General features: G+C 36.4%; 1 protein-coding gene across 5 annotated transcripts in view; it reads right to left on the bottom strand.

Annotated features, from left to right (window-relative positions):
• C9orf72 (C9orf72-SMCR8 complex subunit) overlaps positions 1-20,215 on the bottom strand; it is a 28,608-nt gene extending 8,393 nt beyond the window's left edge. For 2 of the 5 annotated variants that reach the window (XM_002819724.5, XM_063714171.1), the window contains exons 1-8: positions 18,442-18,522; positions 11,699-12,186; positions 10,553-10,612; positions 7,406-7,501; positions 6,609-6,673; positions 5,241-5,313; positions 3,486-3,602; positions 1,552-1,787 (exon numbers count right to left, since the gene is read on the bottom strand). In XM_002819724.5, the coding sequence (XP_002819770.1) occupies positions 1,552-1,787; positions 3,486-3,602; positions 5,241-5,313; positions 6,609-6,673; positions 7,406-7,501; positions 10,553-10,612; positions 11,699-12,142 (1,091 nt within the window). In that variant the 5' untranslated portion in view covers positions 12,143-12,186; positions 18,442-18,522. Of the gene's footprint in view, positions 1-1,551; positions 1,788-3,485; positions 3,603-5,240; positions 5,314-6,608; positions 6,674-7,405; positions 7,502-10,552; positions 10,613-11,698; positions 12,187-16,152; positions 18,070-18,096; positions 18,523-18,730 lie in introns of those variants that run through there. The other 3 variants (XM_054519779.1, XM_054519781.2, XM_054519780.2) reach the window with 3 other exon arrangements.
• Positions 20,216-20,495: the final 280 nt, after the last annotated feature.

The raw sequence follows: 20,495 nt of genomic DNA, 5'->3' as shown, positions 1-20,495 counted from the left end.
AAAAATACCAAATGGTTACAAACCCATTCTGCAGTTCACTAAATTTCCTCAAAAAAGCTCCCAAGCAACCAATCAAAAAACGGAAAAAATACTAAGCACTTTAGGAAAAAAGAAAATGTTTCAAGGCACAGATTAATTAGAAAACTTCTACATGTCTACCAAATTTACCAATATATAAAAACTTACTGACATGTAATTTCAGTTTGACCAATTCATTTTCTACAACAATTCCCCTAATACTTTCTCAAGAACCAATAAAAACTCTGGAGAACTAGGAAAAAATGGGTCCTATATTAAGTCATCTTTCTGCACCTTGAGATATATAAGGCTGGGGGTCCCTTGAACAAGATGTTCCTATTCTATGCTTTTGGTTAACACTTAGTGTGTAATTACTGGTGCTCCACATGTCTGTTACCTAAGCTCAAACTGATTCTGTAGATACACAGGTCAGGCTTGTTTGCCCCAATTTTTCTATTGCCTTACACACTTAGACCTGGGTTATTACAGTTAACACTTACTGTTACCTTCTATGTGCCAGGCATTATTGCAAGCACTTTTTTTTTTTTTTTTTTTTATTAAATAAGACGGAGTCTCATTGTGCCCCAGGCTGGAGTACACTGGCACATCATAACTCCCTGTAACCTCAAACTCCTGGGCTCAAAAGATTCTCCTGCCTCAGCTTTCTGAATAGCTAGGATTACAGGCACACAGAAACACATTCCAATAATTCTTTTTTATTTTTTGTAGAGATGGGGTTTCACTATGTTGCCCAGGCTGGTCTGGAACTCCTGGCCTCAAGTGATCCGCCTGCCTTGGACTCCCAAAGCTCTGTTCTTATAGGCATGAGCTACTGTGCCTTTTTTCAACTGATAAAGGAGAACCACAAAAGTATACTATAATTCTTTTCCTGATTTCAGAACATTATTTAAGTGTTTACTTAGGGTTTTAGGATTATAGATTTATCATCATCATTTTTTTTTTTCAAGTTGGGTCCATGCTCAACAATTAATTATCATTATTTTCCTTTTGAATTTACTGATCAGACTTTTTTTTTTTAAAAAAAAAGAAGTGAATAACAATATAAAATACAAAGTAAAAGAATGTTCCATTAATATATTTTAACAGTTTTGCTGTATTTTATATTCATATGTCAAGAAAAAAAGACTTAGAATTATTTCTTTGATTTTGTTAATAAGTCCATTCAATAACTGTTATACAATAGACTATACACAATGTAGGGGCTGGGACTGTCTGGTTGGCCACTATTAAGCCCAGTACCTAGAACAGTGCCTAGGAGCTCAATATACATTTATTAAACAAATAGTTAAATATTTACTTTAAGGGTTAATCTTACCTATTTTAGGGTAAACACAATTGTATGGAAAAAGAAGAACATTTAAGAAAAAAATGCTTGATTAAACGTTTCTTCAAGCATAATTCTGCTGGTAATATTTCTTTCTTTTTAAATGCAACTTCTGTTTTGTTTTTATTCATAAAAGACACAATTTCATATTGCTTGACTACAGTACCAGCAGGCAGAGCATTACGTACAAATCAGGAGTAAAGCTTTCGTCAGTGTAGATGATCGTATCCTGAGCCATGTCTTCTTCTGAAGTGGCTCTCCAGAAGGCTGTCAGCTCGGATCTCATGTATCTACGCTGATTATAAATATGTTCATGACAGGGTGGCATCTGCTTCACAGTATTGACATCCACATCTATGTGTGTGGTGGGATATGGAGCGTACATGACTTGCCGGAAAGGCAGCACAAAGCTTCCAGTTGAATCCTGTCAAAATAAAAGGAAAATTTACTGTCTTACATGCCAAACGATATGAGTAATTGTTTTTTAATTTAAAAAAATGGTCTTTGATTTAGCAAATCTACCTCTAAAAATTTATCCTAAGAAACTATTCATGAGTGTGTGCAAAGTTTCGGTGACAGAAGTGTTCAGTATAGCATTGATTTCAATAGCAAAACATCAGAACAACCTAAGCATCCAAAGGAAGTGGTTAAGTAAATAAAAATGAATTTACTATTTAGCATCTAAAGATGAATTTGTTGAAGTTTGTGTTGATATTCAAAGAGGCTTAGAATCTGCTGTGAAAAAAGCAGATTAGAACATGCAGAGATGATCCAGTGGGGGTGGGAGTCTTAAAGAAAATACATGCAAAAGGGAAAAAAAGACTAGAAAGAGATATACCAAATATTAACAGTGGGTATTCACTGGATTTGAAATTACAAGTGTCTTTTAATTTCTTAATTATTCTATGCATCTTATTGAGTATGTATTTTTATAAAACAAATTTACTTCTTTCCTAATCAGTTGGGGTAGCCAGTTACCATGTAATAATAACCTACTGTGTATGAGGTACTGTGCTATATGCTATGAACAGAACAGAAGAAAGAGGCTATTTCCATTTTTTCACTATTATAATGCTGTGATAATGCTGTGATAATGTCAAAGGTATTTTCTGGAAAACTATATAATTTGTATTTGCATGGAGAACTATTAAATATTTTTTCATTAGATCATAGTTTTGAAATTTCCTCTAGGGATCTGGTATAGGTCCCTTTCAGAGCTAAAATTATATAATTAAATGAGAGGGTGCTGAGGAAACAAAAGTATTAAGCACTTTATTATGCCTTTAACAGGAGAAGTTCTAATTTACAGATATGTATAACTCAAATAGAAACTATGTTTCCTTTAACTAGTTTCTACATTTAAATACTACCATTCTGAGTTCATAGCAGCACATTATTGAAAATGCACAAAAGCCTAATATAACTTGTATTTGCAACAATTTTTAAATTTTTTTATTTCATTTTGCTGTGGCTACATCCTCAAGAAAGTAGTCACTACGAGACAATCACATAACCGTTAGGAAAGTTATTTCTTCACGTCTTGGGACTATAATTGAAATAACAATAATAGATTCAACAAGGTGAACAACTTTCTTCCCTTTAAGTATTATAAATAATTGCTAATTTGCATTTCTCTGTTTTTCTCCTTGAACAGTAGACTCAAATAAAAGAAAAATACACATTTTTTCTAATATATATTATATATAGAAAGATATATATTTTAGTACATATATATAGGAATTGCTTAAATCCTATATGCTTCTTAAAGATGTTTTAAAATTTTTTCAATAAAATTCAAATCTATTTAGTTAAAAAGAAACGATCTTATTTTAGATGTGCAACCTGATTTACGCATGTGTTAAAAAAAAAAAAATCCTGAGGCTAGACATGTAGGAACAGGGACCCACCTTGAACACAAAGGGTATTCTATGGTGTTTCACTGATGATACTAACTATAAATCCATAAGACATATAGTCTATGTGCAGAACTGTGTAAAGGAAGTCAGTCTCTGGGCATGTCAATATGAGATACATTAAATGCTAATATTTAAGATTTGTCTATAAAGAGTCTCAAAAATGATTTTAGAAAAATGGTTTCATTTGTGATAACTAGAAACTATACCTTTAGCAGGCCTTGTACAAAGAGCCCTGACTCATATTTAAATGATGATTCTGCTTCACATAACCTGGAGCATTTTCTCTCTGCTGGAGTCAGAAAAAGGCATAATGTTCTGACTATCTATAAAAGAAAATATTTTAGCATTAAAATATGAAGTAAAAAGACCACTGGTTTGCTTATGAAAGATATCTGAAATTTTAATTGTTATTATCAATAAAACATATCCTAAGAAATAAGTATTCTTTAGTCACCTGGAATCCATGGGATGTAACAGTTGTTGCTTAAAATAGGGATTCTGTGATCAAATAAATTTAGAAAATGCTTGGTAAATTTACTGTATGGCATCTCAAAACCTTTAACATTTGGCGACATACTGTGACTCTTCAGGTGAATTATATCATATGCAGACTTTCTCAGACTTATTTGACCATGGAACCTTTATAGCTTCTGTTTAGTGGGTCTACACATGAAATTCATTGTAAGAAATAACAAAGAATGTCCAGATCCTCCAGTAAGAAGAGAATTAATTATTGAATTTGATTTAAAATAAGCAGGTCATTGGGTGGGGTTTAGAAATCTGATTCTAATAATATCTGACCTACAGCTCTATTAGGAAAAATAAAAAGGCATGTAACTATCTTGAAATTCAAACCATATCCACAGTTATTATGTTGAAGCAGTGGTTTTCAACCTAGAGTGGTGGCAACTTCTTTCTCAAATTAAAACAAGATAAAAGGTAAGCTATTCTCCCTCAAGAGGATGGAGGATGGGAAAAATGTTAAAAAAAACAAAAACAAAAACAAACAAACAAAAAAACTCCAACTATGGAGCCTTTCTCCCTTCATAAAGCAGCTCGGCAGTCCCTCTGTGCAACCTAAGGCTTTGGAGATCATAGATGGAAAGCCACCTGTTCGAGGTAACAGAAGGAATAAGGTCACTAGTCCGTAGATGCAATATAATGACAGAGGTATACTAAGCTCTCATAAATGGTTATATGAGAAATATAAATTAAGGCTCATGTAAATATACAAAGTAGCTGATTACAGAAAAAATAAATTATGAATATCTTTGTAAAGTATAATTTCCAACATATTTCCTATGTAAAACTTTTTTTAAAAAATTAGGTTTGCTAAAATTGAAGGATACACGTACTTATCTCTGAACTCTTTCTAACTAATGGTCAGTGAAGAAAAGTGCAAAATCCTTTAGTTTATTAGCTAATGCTTGGAAATGTAACTGTTCATTAATCCTTAATCAACTCAAGTAGCACTGAAGGAAAGGGTCAGAAACATTACTGAATAAAGTATAATCATCAATGACCACTTAATCCCAACAGCTCCCTAGAAGGGACAGATTTAGAAGGAAAGCCAAGACAATGAAATCAAGATGAATAAACAAATAACATTTCTTCAGAACTACTACCAAAAGTACATGACTACCTTCAGATTTGTTAAAGATAACATTGGGAAATAGAAGAGTAATTTTTTAAAAATATCTGATTTTAATATATTCTCAAAACCATTTATACACAACTGACACTGGTATTTATGAGCTATCAAAATAAACTGATAAATGATTCCTATTCAGTTTATTTCAAACTCACTGTTTACACAAGGTATCTTAGCAATTTGATGAGATCACATTGCCTCCTTATACTATTAGATCATTTTAATTGCAACCTACCATTTAAATGACAATCCATGATATATCATCAGTCTTAAAGAGTCAAATCATTTGCTAGATTATAAAATAAACTACCTTATTTACTTTATCTGCACTGCTACCTACTACAACGGAACAGCCACAGGTTTGCAAGTGTGAGCTGATGGCACTGTAAGTTAAAGAAAACAGATTAAAAACATTGCGTATAAAACAATTTAACAAACTAAAAACAAAAAAAGTAGGTGAGCTCTTCAAATAACTCAGAATAGCTTTACATGATAAACACCGAAGCTATAAGCACAATGTTATCTTTTATTTGTATAGGAACCTACATTTTCTAGAGACCTTTCACAGAAATTTTCTTATTGAGCCTTAAAACAGCCCAATTAGTTAGTAAAATATCATTTAATTAATGTATTTATTTATTGAAACACCATCATTTTATAGCTGAAGAAATTGACATGTAGAGACATTAAGTGACCTACTTAAAGTCAAATGGGATTTAAAATGATGTATGAAAGGCTGACACTGAACAGATACAGGACTAAAGTGTTTCTGATTCAAGCCATTAAGGCTCTTAGGTTAAACACACTCATGCCTCTGATACTCCATCATAAGCCTAAAGGAAAAGACTGTGAACATAAAAGTGAATACTTTATCCTTTTACTTCTCTTTTTTTAAAAGTAAAATTTCATGAAAATCTGTAACTGTGAAGAAACTTTAAAACAGAATATAAGATATACATGTAAAGCACCTAGTAAAGGAACTAACATGTAGGCACTCAACAAATATTGGCTATTTCTAGAAGAAATGTAAATAGGAAATGTTAGCTATTAGCTATTATTAAGTGTTTTTATGTTCCAGGCACTGTTCTAAGTGCTTTATATTATTTATCTTACTCAATGCTTATAACAACCCTATACATTAGGTACTATTACTATTATTGCCATTTTATAGATGAGGAAATAGGTGTATAGAGAATTCAGGTACCTAGCCCACGGGTACACAGCATTAATCCAGGGAGTCTGGTTTAAGGGCACAAACTCTTAAGTACTAAACTCCACTGCTGGATGGAAAAAGATCAGTATAAATAGGAATAATTTTGTTCTACGCCTAAATAACTTAAGTTCATCTACAGTACAACTTAATTTGAAAGGATTCTTTTAGCTTTAATGAGAAGTAAAACAATAAACCAGAATCAAGCAAGGGGCCATGATTTCTTGTCTGGGATGGAAACTCAGTTTCTTTAAATAGCAAATGGAATAACACCAAATATATTATAGAAATATAATGAGTGAAAAATAACACAAATTTAACAAAAATAACACAGTTCAAATATGTAATGTTGTCCCTAGAACAATCTAAGTAGATAGTCTGTTATTTTCTTTCTTCCAAATCTTGTCATAGGTGAATATAAGACATGTATCTGCTTCATCCAGCTTTTATGAAAAGAAAAATTCTTACTTGAGAAGAAAGCCTTCATGACAACTGTCACCAATATCATCATCATTGAGTACTGTATCAGCTATCTAAAATGCATCAAAAAATAAAAAAATTAGTCTGGCTGTAACATAGTGTTGAAATAACACTTTTAATATACAAGTTTTCTGAAGTATGGATTCAATATAACACACTGCCTTCATTTCCGAGAATCAAGACTCCCCATAAAACAATCTCTGTGCACTACCATAAACTTTCAGAAGAACAAATGTGAAAGCTGGTCAATCAGGTTAAACAATTTTTACAAGAACAACTTCCTCTTCTGAGCTGTCAGAATCAGGAGACTAACCTAAATGACAAAATCAGAAAACAACACGAATAGTTTCCTAAAGGTATCTCTTAACACTCATAGTGTGTGATTCAAAACGTCCTCAACAAATGATTAAGGAAACTAAATTTGTGACTATAAGTAAACTTCCCTTAATGGTTACTGCTCTGGCACACAGTTTTGTTTCAAAAAGTACTACATTAAATATTAATTGCTCCTATAAGAGCTGGGATCCTCCCACTTTTAGGAATTATAAAAGTAATGAAATAAACAAAATAAATTTAATTTTGTCATCACTGATCAAAAATGCCTCTGTTTTGCCATAAAATCCAGGATTTTGTGTGTGCTTATTTGCTAAAGTGGCTAATACTGTATGTGAATAGTATATATGACAAAGTGCTTAGTATTAAAATTAGAATATTAATAATATACATAATAATACTATAACCCCAAAAAACTGATAAAGGGTATAATTGCTCTCATTTAAACTTACATCTATTTCTTCAGGAACACTGTGTGATTTCATAGATGAAAGCAGTTCCATTACAGGAATCACTTCTCCAGTAAGCATTGGAATAATACTCTGACCCTGCACAATAAAGTGACATGAAGTGAAGAAAATCACATAATATGATAGAAGCTGGGCAATAAAAAATAAAAATAACATCAAACAATAACATTCTTTGATGAAAATACTTCATAATTTGTTCAAACACAGTATCAAACAAGTCTACTACGTGTTTAAAGGATTTATATGCAATCCAAAGCTCACTTTTCTTTTTTCTTTTTCTTTTTTTTTTTTTGAGATGGAGTTTTGCTCTCGTTGCCGAGGCTGGAGCGCAATGACGTGATCTCAGCTCACTGCAGCCTCTCCTGCCGGGTTCGAGTGACTCTCCTGTCTCAGCCTCCCAAGTAGCTGGGACTATAGGTGCCGCCACCACGCCCGGCTAATTTTTGTATTTTTAGTAGAGACGGGGTTTCGCCATGTTGGCCAGGCTGGTGTCAAATTTCTGACCATGCCCGGCCCTAAAGCTCACTTTTATTCTTTAGAGAGTATAGAATCATTGGTTTATCGTTTACTGTTATATGCAATGATTAAGTCATCATGCCTCTTTTAGAAAAGATCTCCTTTAAAATTTGAGATAAAAAAAATTTGTTAATTAAAGGTCATCAATATATTTCATATTTAAAAATGAGGAAAACCAAGCACAAAAAGACTTTGAAATCCTTACCAAATAGGTAAGGAAAACTTGAATCAATACCCAATCTCCATATTCATAAAAGTATAATCTACCCAAATGCAAATCAAAATCAGCACATGTATTTTAAGAATCAATAAAACAGAAAAGTTCCCTTTAGAGCTATTTCAAGATAATATTACTACTTATTACATCTTGAAATTGTAATTTTGAAATTTGTAGTTTATAGAATCAAACCGAAAATTCAGTGTAACACATCACAAATGCAAAGTGTCTCAAATATGGGTGGTCCCTCATTTATTCACTACCACCACCAGTCTCATCAGTTTTGTGACCAACTTGGGTAAGTAAATTTTTTGAGATATAAATGAAATTGTCAAATGTCTGTGAATTTTTAGCTAAACATATTTTTTAAATCATACATTATTTAAGATGAATTTAATACTTGTTGTTTTTCCTCACTTATTTTATGAAATGATTTTACTCAAAGTCCTCATAAGCATCTTTAAGTTAGAATCTCTGTCAGACCCAGGGCCATTTTTGGAGTAACTTTAACCAGTTTTTCAGAGCCCCATATTATTAAGTTGCTTGAGAATTTAAATGTGATGCTACTTCTGGAAGTTTTATCCTAAGCCAAACGCCCATTTCCATAATGCTGAAAGTTTTATTTAAAAAAAATCATCCTTTAGTAACCTCCACAACTAACTAGTCACCGTTTTTAGTTTTTAAAGTAATAATTATCATGCCTGTTTACAATTACAATTCACACATTCAATCTAACAAGAATAATGACTAGATCCGTGCTAAATTTCCTTCCCTGTGAAGCAATTTTATCAGATGACAGCTACAACTGAAGTTGTTTCAAACTAATGCATCATCCCCAAACAGTATTGTTCAAAATAAAGTCGTGAGATTTGCAAGAACTCAATCAAAAGGCAACTCCACCTTTTCAGGAAGAATAATTTTGGGAAAATATTTCCTCTTAGGTTTAGGCATACATAGTATTTCATTCACAGTATCTCAGACATTATCAGTATAAGTGAAAGAATAGCCTCACTGAAGCTCAACAACACCAAAAAAAAAAAAAAAAAAAAAATTCCTACAGGGCTAAATACAGAAGAGGCTCTAAAAGAAAATCTCTCAAGTTTCTATTCCTCCTTGTACTTCTCGAACTTGAACTTCTCAGCAGTAGGATAACATTTTTAAGACAAGCACTTAAAAGAGAGACCAAAATTCATTAATAGTAGTCAACTTAAGTAAAGGTTTCTGGTTTGAAAAAACAAAATCCCAGTAAAAGCAGAATTTTACTTGGTTCTAAGTTTCCTCAACTTGCGATAAGTCTACTTAATTAGTCTACTAATAACTAGTGGGTTAGAGGGTGCTGAAAGTTACCCCATTCCTGGGGACCCTGCTTATTGACCAGCAAATAAGGACTGGGATTCTTTGGGTAAAGGGAAATCTTTTTTTGTTAAGTCAGACCTTTACACAGAATAACTGTCTCTGAACTGGAAAGCTATCTACAAAAGTACAAACATAACGAAGGAGATCATGGTATTGGGTTCTGTATTATGGCCATGTATTTTCACAAGTTTTTTTTTTTTAATTACTTTTTTAAAGTATCATCTGTCTCATTCATGCTAAAAAGAAGCAAATAAAGGCAAAACAGCCATGTTTAAAATATCGGAGTTTTACAAGGAGCATTGAGGGTCACCCACAAGAGGAAATGGAAGTAAAAGTGAAGAACTCTTTCTTCACTGGAGATTCTCCTTCAAAAGAACTTCTCTGCTTTACACTGAAATAGTCTGTACTTAGTTTCTGCAGGGGAAGCCACACCCTTGTAACCATGCTTCTCAAACTCTAGTGTCTGTTCTTCAGAGGCATTCAAAGCCAAGGGATAAACATGGCACATTTTCCTAGAGGAGAGGGTAAGAAATATCACTGACAAATTTTAATATTAAAATAGTTATGGAATAAAATGTAAATTGCATGAGTCTTAACGATACAACATAAGACTTGAAAGAAATATTGTGTGGACCTGGGCCTATACCCCAGACAGATACCTTAGGGGTACATATGCTCTCCTTCTGTTACAGCTACTTCTAGGGAAAAGTTCGACAAGTAGTACCTTAAAGAACATATCACAAACAATTTTTTTTATTTTTACTATGAACAAGTTATCCAAAATTTATTCTGGGCAAACAGAAAAAAAAAAGGGAGCAAATATTAATTTGTAGATGCAATTACTATTTTCCTTTGTTTACTGATTTAACTCTTCGGGTTTAAGATATGGAAATCTTCCTCCAGTTTATTCTGTACAACTGCATAAAAGCTCCATTAAGGCTTACTCTGTATGTCTCCAAGGCCTTGACAAATGTAGCCATCAACCTTATACAGATACATGCTGTGAGAAAAACATTTGACAGTATGCAATCTGCATATACCTGATCTTCCGTTCTCTCTGTGCCTTCTAAGATAATCTTCTGGACATTTTCTTGTCTTTCCTGAGCAAGAGAAAATTTATTTAAAAGAACAACCCACAACATTTTGATATTTGCTTATTTTTCAATAGACATGTTCTTGTGTAGTAATTTAGTTCACAAGAAAAATACTTTCTACTTTAGGGAAAAAATGGGGGCAGGGGTAGGAAATTAACCCAACAAATGCATGTTCTCATAAACAATACAAAATAAAATCAAAACAACCTTTATTCTGCAGTAAAAAAGACAACTTCACAGAAAACAGTCAATGTAACATCTGCATAGTTTCAAAAAGGAAAAGAATGACTTGCACTTTTCAAATTAAACATTATGATGTTGTTTAAAAGATTCTCCCGATTTTAAGAGTTTCATAATGTGAGAAAAAAGGAAGTAAGCCTGCAAACATAGTAAAAACTTATTCTTTTAAAAGATATTATTTTTCCTTACTATTGGGCAAAAGCCTTTTAAAATTAGTAATGCTTAATGGACTTTCAGGTTAGTATCAAACTGGAACACAGGAAGGAGAATTCAATATGTTCTTTAGATACACCAAAACTATACTGAAATGTAAATAACATTATATATTCAACTACAGGATTTAGGGGAAAACAATAATTTCTGTAAGATTAAAAGGAATTCTCTTGGGAACCATTCCGTTCAACCTCCTCATTTTATGAACCTGGGAACTTGGCAAAGAGGTTAAAGAGACCAAAGGCTACATGACCAACAGCTTATGAAACTATTACTTTGAACTGTTGTACTTACACATAGTAGTAAGCGAAGGACAGAATTGTGCAACGAAAGGGAAATAAAAGGTATTAGAGTCAAAGGCTCCCAAGAAGAATCCAGGATCTAAAAGTTTCTTTATTTGTCTAAGCTTTAGCTTTTCATCTGTAATGTAGAGCTACCATTTCCTACCTTCCACAGTTAATACGAAGATGACAGGTATCAGACCAGATGTATTTGTATCTAATAGGGTAAATGCAAAATAAATAACATCTATTGTTTGATGTTCACTGCATATAATTAAAAAAATAAGATTTATATGTATCAGAAAATAAGCTTTCAACAGATAGGTTAACATGATTAATAAGCTGAAAACTCACTTACCTTATGCATCCATATTCTTCCTTTCCGGATTATATGTGTTAATCTATCAACACACACTCTATGAAGTGGGAGGTAGAAACTAAGTTCTGTCTGTGGAAGTATAATTGATAGTCCATATGTGCTGCGATCCCCATTCCAGTTTCCATCAAAGATTAATGAAACAATAATCACTCCCTTTTCAGACAAGACAAAAAACTTTACATCTATAGCACCACTCTCTGCATTTCGAAGGATTTCTCCATTTAGAGTGTGGTTGGCAAGAAAAGTTATTTCTCCATCACTGAGAAGTAACTGTTCTGTCTTTGGAGCCCAGATGTGCCTTACTCTAGGACCAAGAATATTGTCCCAGTAAGCAAAAGTAGCTGCTAATAAAGGTGATTCGCCACTTAAAGCAATCTCTGTCTTGGCAACAGCTGGAGACGGTGGTGGGCAAAGAGTCGACATCACTGCATTCCAACTGTCACATTATCCAAATGCTCCGGAGATATCTAAACAATGACATATAAAACCAAAGATTAGGTTCAGCAATTTAAAGATATCCATCAAAACCCCAAATGATTTAGACATATTTGGTTTGTCCTCTTAAGTCAAAGATGTGGAATCTTGTTATCTCCTATCAGGATAAAGACATTCAACTAACACAGTAGGTGCACATTAAATGTTTGTTGATATGATCATTTTACAAGACATAGTAACTTGTTACTTATATTCAGGGCATATATTTAAAAATTCAAAGAAATAATGAACTAAAAAAAGGGGTTTACACTGGTATTAAATGTCACATACTAAAGCTCATAGAATAGACCAGCAGTATCCCCAAATATCCAGTCCATGTGCAATTCTAGTATGACTGGAGATTTGGCCCCTAACCCATAGCAACTAAAAAGGAGAAAAACAGGAAGGGAAAGGCTCAGCTAGAGACTGACACTTGTGAGTTGAATTGTGTCCCCCAAAAAGATATGCTCAATTCCTAACCCTTGGTGTATGCGAAAGTGACCTTATCTAGAAATAAGTGTAATCATGTTAAAATGGGGTCATACTGGATTAGAGTGGGGCCTAATCCAATAACTGCTGTGTTTATAAGGAGAGAGATTTGGAGACACAGAGACAAAGGGTAGACAGCCATGTGAAGACAAAAGGCAGATACTGGATTGCTGAAACTACAAGGCAAGAAAGGAACACTCAGGATTGCTGGTAACCACCAGAAGCCAGGAAGAGGCAAGGAAAGAGTCTTCTCTCTTGAAGATCATGCCCCTGTCAACACTTTGATTTCGGACTTCTAGCTTCTAGAATTGTGAGAGAATAAACTACTGTTGTTTAAAGCCACTCAGTTTGTGGTGCTTTGTTACAGTAATCTTAAAAAAGTAATACAACACCTAACAACAGAAATACTTTAAAGCTGCTAAAAGGTCAAAAAAAAAAAAAAAAAAAAAGACATGGAAATACCACAAGTCTGGAGCCATAACAAAAAAATGGGCAAACAGTCCTGTATCCTCAGTGAACTCTCTGGTTATGAGAATACTGAAGCCCGATCCTGATGTTTAAAACGACATTGAAATAGCAAGACAAAGATAAATATATTTAATATGCTAGCCAAGAAACCAATACAGCATTGCATTGCAATGAGAGTTCTACCTAAATGGCTAGAATTTAAAAGCTTTAGTTATTTAGAACACGTAGAAAACAGAAGGGATAAATAGGGCCTGTTCAAGCCTTTGAATTTAATGAGAAAACAGACATGATAAGAAGAACATAAAAGCTCTCATCCAAGACAGAACCCAGGGCTCTTGGTCCCCTTGCTCAACTTGTACATCTTAATCCACATAAACATATCACTCTAAAAAGGTACATCCTATGTGATATTAATGTAAAACAAATCATTCTTGCAAATACAGTTATGTGCCATGTAACGTTTCAATCAACGGTAGACTGCATGTATGATGGTGGTCCCATTAGATTACAATGGACCTGAAAATATGCTATTGCCTTAGTGACACTGTAACCATCATTAGGTCTTAGTACAATTTTGCAAGTTATTTAAAGTATAGCACATACAGTTATTACAGTATACAACACTTGATAATAAACTACTACGTTGCTGGTTTATGTATTCACTATACTATGCCTTTTATTGTTATTTTAGAGTGTACTCCTTCTACTTATTATTTTTTTTTAAGTTAAATGTAAAACAGCCTCAGGCAAGTCCTTCAGGAGGTATTCAACAGAAAGCACTGATATCATAGGCGGTGACAGCTACCTGTGCGTTATTGCCCCTAAAAACCTTCCAGTGGGACAAGATGTGGAGGTGGAAGGCAGTGATGTGGAAGGGAGTGATACTGATGATCCTAATCCTGTCTATGCCTAGGTGAAAGTGTGTGTGTTTTAGTTTTTAACAAAAATGACTAACAAGTAAAAAAAAAATTAAAAATAGAAAAAAGCTTCTAGAATAAGGATACAAAGAAAAAATATTTTTGTATAGCTATACAATGTATTTGTGTTTCAAGCTAAGTATTTTAAAAGTTAAAAAAATTTAAAAGTTTACAAAGTTAAAAAGTTATACTTTTTTATTGAAGAAAAACTGTTAAGACAAGTTTGGTGTAGCTTCAGCGTACTGTTTATGAAGTCTACAGTGGTGTACAGTAATGTTCTACGCCTTCACATTAATTCACCACTCACTCACTGACTCACCCAGAGCAACTTCTAGTCCTGCAAGCTCCATTCGTGGTAAGTGGCCTATACAGGTATACCATTATCTTTTATACCATACTTTTACTGTACCTTTTCTATGTTTGCATATATTTAGATAAATACCACTGTGTTAACAGCTGTCTATAATATTCAGTACAGTAACAGCCGTACAGGTTTGTGGCCTAGGAGCAATAGACTATACCATATGGCCTACGTACATAAAGGCTATACTATCTAGGTTTGTGTAAGTACACTCTATGATGTTTGCATAATGACAAAATCGCCTAATGATGCATTCCTAAGCAATGTGTGATTGTACTATAATTGAAGACTTGTTATCTAAGACTGAAAGTAAAAAGAATTACAATTTCATCTAAGCAAGTCTAAAACTGTGAAGTCTATTTATAATAATAGCAATACAAAGCAGCTAATAGGCAAACTATGATATACCTATCTTTGCCATATGATTGCTTTGGGAGCTAACATTTGATCTGTAAATGTATGACAAAGTAAACAATTTTACTTCAAGAATTTCATCCACATCTTGTCAAGGGAGTTCAGTCTGATGGAAAGCAATGACTTCTATTTACAGAGCATTAGATGATTGCTTTTATCATATTACGAGTAGGCATACAGAGCCTGGCAAAACAGTTAACTCTAAGTATGTACAGAAATGGTTGAACACAAAGACAGTTTTAACACATGTATTTTTAATTTCAAAAATTCATTTAGGTAATATTTACTTTTAAATATGTTGTATCAATTTAATAGTCTTAAGAGACAGCATTGGATATAAGCTGTACAGCTTCTTTAAAATATCCACTGTTCTTAATACAATTTAAGCAGTCAGTTTACAATGATCAAATATAGGAATGTAACCTGAATTGAAATGGTAATGACACTACTGCTGTCATAACTAACAACAGCAAACTGGAGGCCAACATAATGAATTAACATACAACCATGAAATTATATTGTAAACATATTTTTCTTTCATTCTTTTAGGTTAAAAAGATGGATAATCATAAAGGCAATATTACAACTCTAATATTTCATCATTAAACTGAAAATAAAAGTATTTCCTAAAACAGAACTGAGCCCTGGAGCAAAATCTGATGGAATTACAGGGAAACTTTTTATCACGTTGTGAAAATTGAACTATTATACTGCTAGTTACACTCTCACTCCTAACAGAATAAGAAAAAAAAAATGGGCCGGGCATGATGGGTCATGCCTGTTATCCCAGCTCTTTGGTAGGCCGAGGCAGGTGGATCACCTGAGGTCAGGAGTTCAAGACCAGCCTGGCCAACATGGTGAAACGCCACCTCTACTAAAAATACAAAAAATTAGCCGGGTGTGGTGGCGGACACCTGTAATCCCAGCTACTCGGGAGGCTGAGGCAGGAGAATCTCTTGAACCCGGAGGGGCAGAGGTTGCAATGAGCTGAGTTCGCGCCACTGCACTCCAGCCTGGGCGACAGAGAGAAACTCTGTCTCAAGAAACAAACAAACAAACAAACAAACAAAACAAAGAATAAGAAAGAAAACGAAGGACAAAGATCATACTGAATTGCTTAGTTTTAAATCCTACCAAAAGAAATAGCCTGGGAAATGTAATGTCACAGAGAAGTATAATTAGGAGAGCTGTACAATTACTTTACTAATGCTTGAAGTCATCGTCTTTGGTGAGAAAAATCCATACACGCAAATGCAGCTGAAAAAAATCAGCTCAAAACCAATAGTTGTTTATGTACCTATTTTACGTACATGTAGTGCTGTCCACTCCAGAGAGTTACCAAACATTAGCCAGTCTTTTGAGGGAAGCCAAGATTCAAATTGAGTAAGACAGTGGCTTGCTCACAGGGTTCATGAGAGGTTTCCCAATACACTTTCTGGAAATAATCCCATATATGCAGACATGATTACATTAATTAACATCTGCTAAAACTGCTAGTAGAGTGCTAAGTTTGAGGTTTTGCTTTTTCTTCAAACGTTTGTTAAAAAATCAACCATCTCTTCCCTGATTGGTATTTAGAAAAGGGGTTGGTCCACTGCTATTGTAGTGAAAATTCTACGATCATAAAGCCCTCACTTCTTGTTTTTTAGAGACAGGGTCTCGTTTTGTCATCCAGGCTGGAATGCACTGGCAGGATCATAGCTCCCTGTAACTTCAAACTCTTGGGCTCAAATGACCCTCCTGCCTCAGCCTCCCAAGTAGCTAGGACTACAGGTGCACATCACCACGCCCGGCTAAGTTTTTTAATTTTTTGTACAGACAAGGTCTACGTTGCCCAGGTTGAGCTTGAACTCCTGGCTTCAAGTGATCCTCTTGCCTCCGCCTCCCACAGCTCTGGCATTACAGGTGTAAGCCACCTTCTCCAACCTGGCTCTCAATACTTGTAATCATGCTGTTTATTTTCTCCCAGCTCAAAGAGAAGCAGGATCCTAAACCGTCCACTTTCCACAACAGGAGCTGCCCAGTTCAAGGACAGTGAACTGTTTACAGTACCAGAAAGTTCACAACACTTTCTCAATCTTCAACATCAGGAAAGACTGGAAGGTGAAGTTCATATCACTATCTGGCCATTTCTCACAGTTCCAAGTTTCTCAGACAATAGGTAGGCTAACCTAGTCCTCCTGGGAACTACCTAATTAACGTAGAATAGAACCCAAGCGCAGACTTGAAAAACAGAAGTCCTCCTTGGTTTACTTTGTTTCTCTGAAAGCAAATTTTGGAGTGCCAACATAGCCAAACAAAATATTTTATCAACTTCATAAGTTGCTTGTAATTTTTTCCTGGAGCAGATAAATGCTGGCTTAGTGAACAATCTGGAATGTGGTAATTACTCTCGTTTTTGCTTCAGATGTACTACCAGCATGAAGCAGTTTCCAACTGATTCAGGGTTTTCCTAAAGTGACAGGGCTTGGCAGAGGTGGTGACAACAGTGCCCGTGTCAAATGACACCGTATTTCAAGTATTCTGACTCCAGGTTATTAATATCCCCTATATGATAGTCTTGCTTCTGTGATATTCACAGATTATGTTAAAAGTTTCCTAAAGTCTGAGAAAAATCATATCTAACAGTATCTTTTTTTTTTTTTTGATCCTTTGTACAAAGTAGAAGTAATGCCAGACAGATTATGTACCCTTGTTGTGAAAAACTGGTGCATGGCAACAGTTTGAATAGGAAATTACCAACTGTCACAACCAGGCAACTACTCTCCCAGAGCCTAACATTCTCGATTGCATCTGAAAGGGCCACCCCTCCTGGGAAAGTGCAGGACCTCCCTCCTGTTTCTGAATACAAAGCCTGGTGGTGTTCATCGCGGCCAGATCGACCCAATGTGGACACGGACATGTAATCTGTGCACTTCTTTAGGCAACTGATTACCATCAGTCAAGTGATGCCCAAGTCACAATAGTCACTTCCTTTAAGCAAGTCTGTGTCATCTCGGAGCTGTGAAGCAACCAGGTCACGTCCCACAGAATGAGGAGTACACCGACTTGCATTGCTGCCCTCATATGCAAGTCATCAGCACCCTCTAGAAGCTTGGGCTGAAATTCTGCAAGCGTCTCCACACCCCCATCGCATCCCGCATGATCTCCTCGCCGGCAGGGACCGTCTCGGGTTCCTAGCGAACCCCGACTTGGTCCGTAGGAGCCGCGCGCCGCCCACCCTCTGGCCTCCCCCAGGCGAGGCCTCTCAGTACCAGAGGCTCCTTTCTCTCGAGCCCGCAGCAGCAGCGCTCCCAGCGGGTCCCCGGGAAGGAGACAGCTCGGGTACTGCGGGCGGGAAAGCACGGAAGAGGCCAGATCCCCATCCCTTGTCCCTGCGCCGCCGCCGCCGCCGCCGCCGCCGGGAAGCCCAAGGCCCGGATGCAGGCAATTCCACCAGTCACTAGAGGCGAAACCCCGACACCCAGCTTCGGTCAGAGAAATGAGAGGGAAAGTAAAAATGTGTCGAGCTCTGAGAAGAGACCTCGCTGCTACCCGCGCCTCTTCCCGGCAGCCGAACCCCAAACAGCCACCCGCCAGGACGCCGCCTCCTCACTCACCCACTCGCCACCGCCTGCGCCTCCGCCGCCGCGGGCGCAGGCACCGCAACCGCAGCCCCGCCCCCGGCCCGCCCCCGACCCCGGCCCGCCCCCGGGCCCGCCCCGACCACGCCTAGGGCCCGGCCTCTAGCGCGCGTCTCCTGAGCTCCAGAGCTCGCTACAGGCTGCGGTTGTTTCCCTCCTTGTTTTCTTCTGGTTAATCTTACTCAGGTCTTTTTTTGTTCACCCTCAGCGAGTACTGTGAGAGCAAGTAGTGGGGAGAGAGGGTGGGAAAAACAAAAACACACACCTCCTAAACCCACACCTGCTCTAGCTAGACCCCGCCCCCCAAAGAGAAGGAACCGGGCAGCAGGGACGGCTGACGCACCAAGCGTCATCTTTTACGTGGGCGGAACTTGTCGCTGTTTGACGCACCTCTCTTTCCTAGCGGGACACCGTAGGTTACGTCTGTCTGTTTTCTATATGCGATGACGTTCACGCACGAGGCTCGCGAAATGGGGCGGGGCAACTTGTCCAGTTCTTTTATCTTAAGACGCGCGCTGGAGGAGCGTTGGCGCAATATCGTGTGCGAACCGTAATCGGGGGTGCTGCCGGATCCGGAGAAAGTGAAGACGATTTCGTGGTTTTGAATGGTTTTGTTTGTGCTTGGCAGCAGTGGGCGCTCAACAAATATTTGGTGGATGAAATTTTGTTTTTACCGTAAGACACTGTTAAGTACATTCAAAACTACACCGCAAACCGTGGTGGGGGACAGCTCCGGCCCTGCGGGCGGGAATCCCGCGGTCCCCTGCAAAGTCATCGCAATTTTGCCTTTACATGTAAGAATTCTCTCAAGCATGATTTTCACACTGGGGAATGTCATTTTTGCTAGTTGCAATATGTGGATGAGTTGTTTTTTTTTTAACTTTTGAAAAATGTACCATTCTGTTTGATGTGTAAAAAACACAAAGATTTTTGAAACCTTGCGTCTTTTGGTCTGCAGGTGTATAGATTCCACTTACTACCGATGAGTAGCATTTACACCACTCTGATGTGTAAAAAAACAAAGGTTTTTAAAACTGTGTGCCTTTTGATCTGCAAGTGTGAGATTACACTTACTACGAGTAGCATTTCATCTTTTTCATCACTAAAAATCATACAGAACGTTTTAATCATTCACCGAGGAAGAAAGGGAGAGGAATAATTACACAAAATGGCTCTCAACGTCTACACCTTCTGCAGAAACAGACCCTTTTCCTACTGTTCTATGCTTTGTGAAAGTTGATCATACAAATTGGGTCATTCTTGTTATACCCAACTAAAATAGTGGGGGTAGGGTGTAGAAAAGCACTCAGGACAAATGACACTGCTCCCGCAGTGTAGTGCTCTCCAAGTCCAGCTGCTGCAACTGCCCGTTGTGACCTGAGACCAGTTTTATCTAATAGTTGCTAAAATGACCTGCTGCAGCTCTAATTTTATCTACCACCATCACTCACCAGTTGAAACTTAGCAGCTCCTCAGATCCTTAATAGTGCCAATGAGTTTTCTCAAACAGCACTATGTAACATTTCTCTTTTTTAACAAAACCTCCCACCTTTTCTTTGTTGTGTGGATATGCCGAAGACCATGTGATCTACATGTATGCCCTAATTACAATTCTTTCTTCCCAAATAAATCACTTAATTTAGAGATTCATCTCTGTATTTTTATTTTGACTGACAGCTTATAACAAGTAGCTAGCATTTGTTTCTACACTGAGTTGTACTTCACTTATACGTGGAATTAAAAAACAATTGGATTTATAGAAACAGAGTAGACCCTTGGTTGGGAGGCTTGGGGGGAAAGAAAATTGTAGGGTAGGGTACAAAGTTGCAGTTATGTCTAATACATCTAGAGATTTAATGTACAACATGAGGACTAGCGTTAATAATTGTGTTGGTCTATTCTTACACTGCTATAAAGAAATACCTGAAACTGGGTAATTTATAAAGAAAAGAAGTTTAATGACTCACAGTTCTGCAGGCTGTACAAGAAGCATGGCTGGATCAGCTTCTGGGCAGGCCACAGGGAACTTA

The sequence above is a fragment of the Pongo abelii genome, chromosome 13, assembly GCF_028885655.2.
Source record: "Pongo abelii isolate AG06213 chromosome 13, NHGRI_mPonAbe1-v2.0_pri, whole genome shotgun sequence".
In the NCBI taxonomy this organism is placed as follows: Eukaryota; Metazoa; Chordata; class Mammalia; order Primates; family Hominidae; genus Pongo; species Pongo abelii.
Note: the sequence above shows the minus strand (reverse complement) of the source record. Positions and strands in the feature narration are given on the sequence as shown.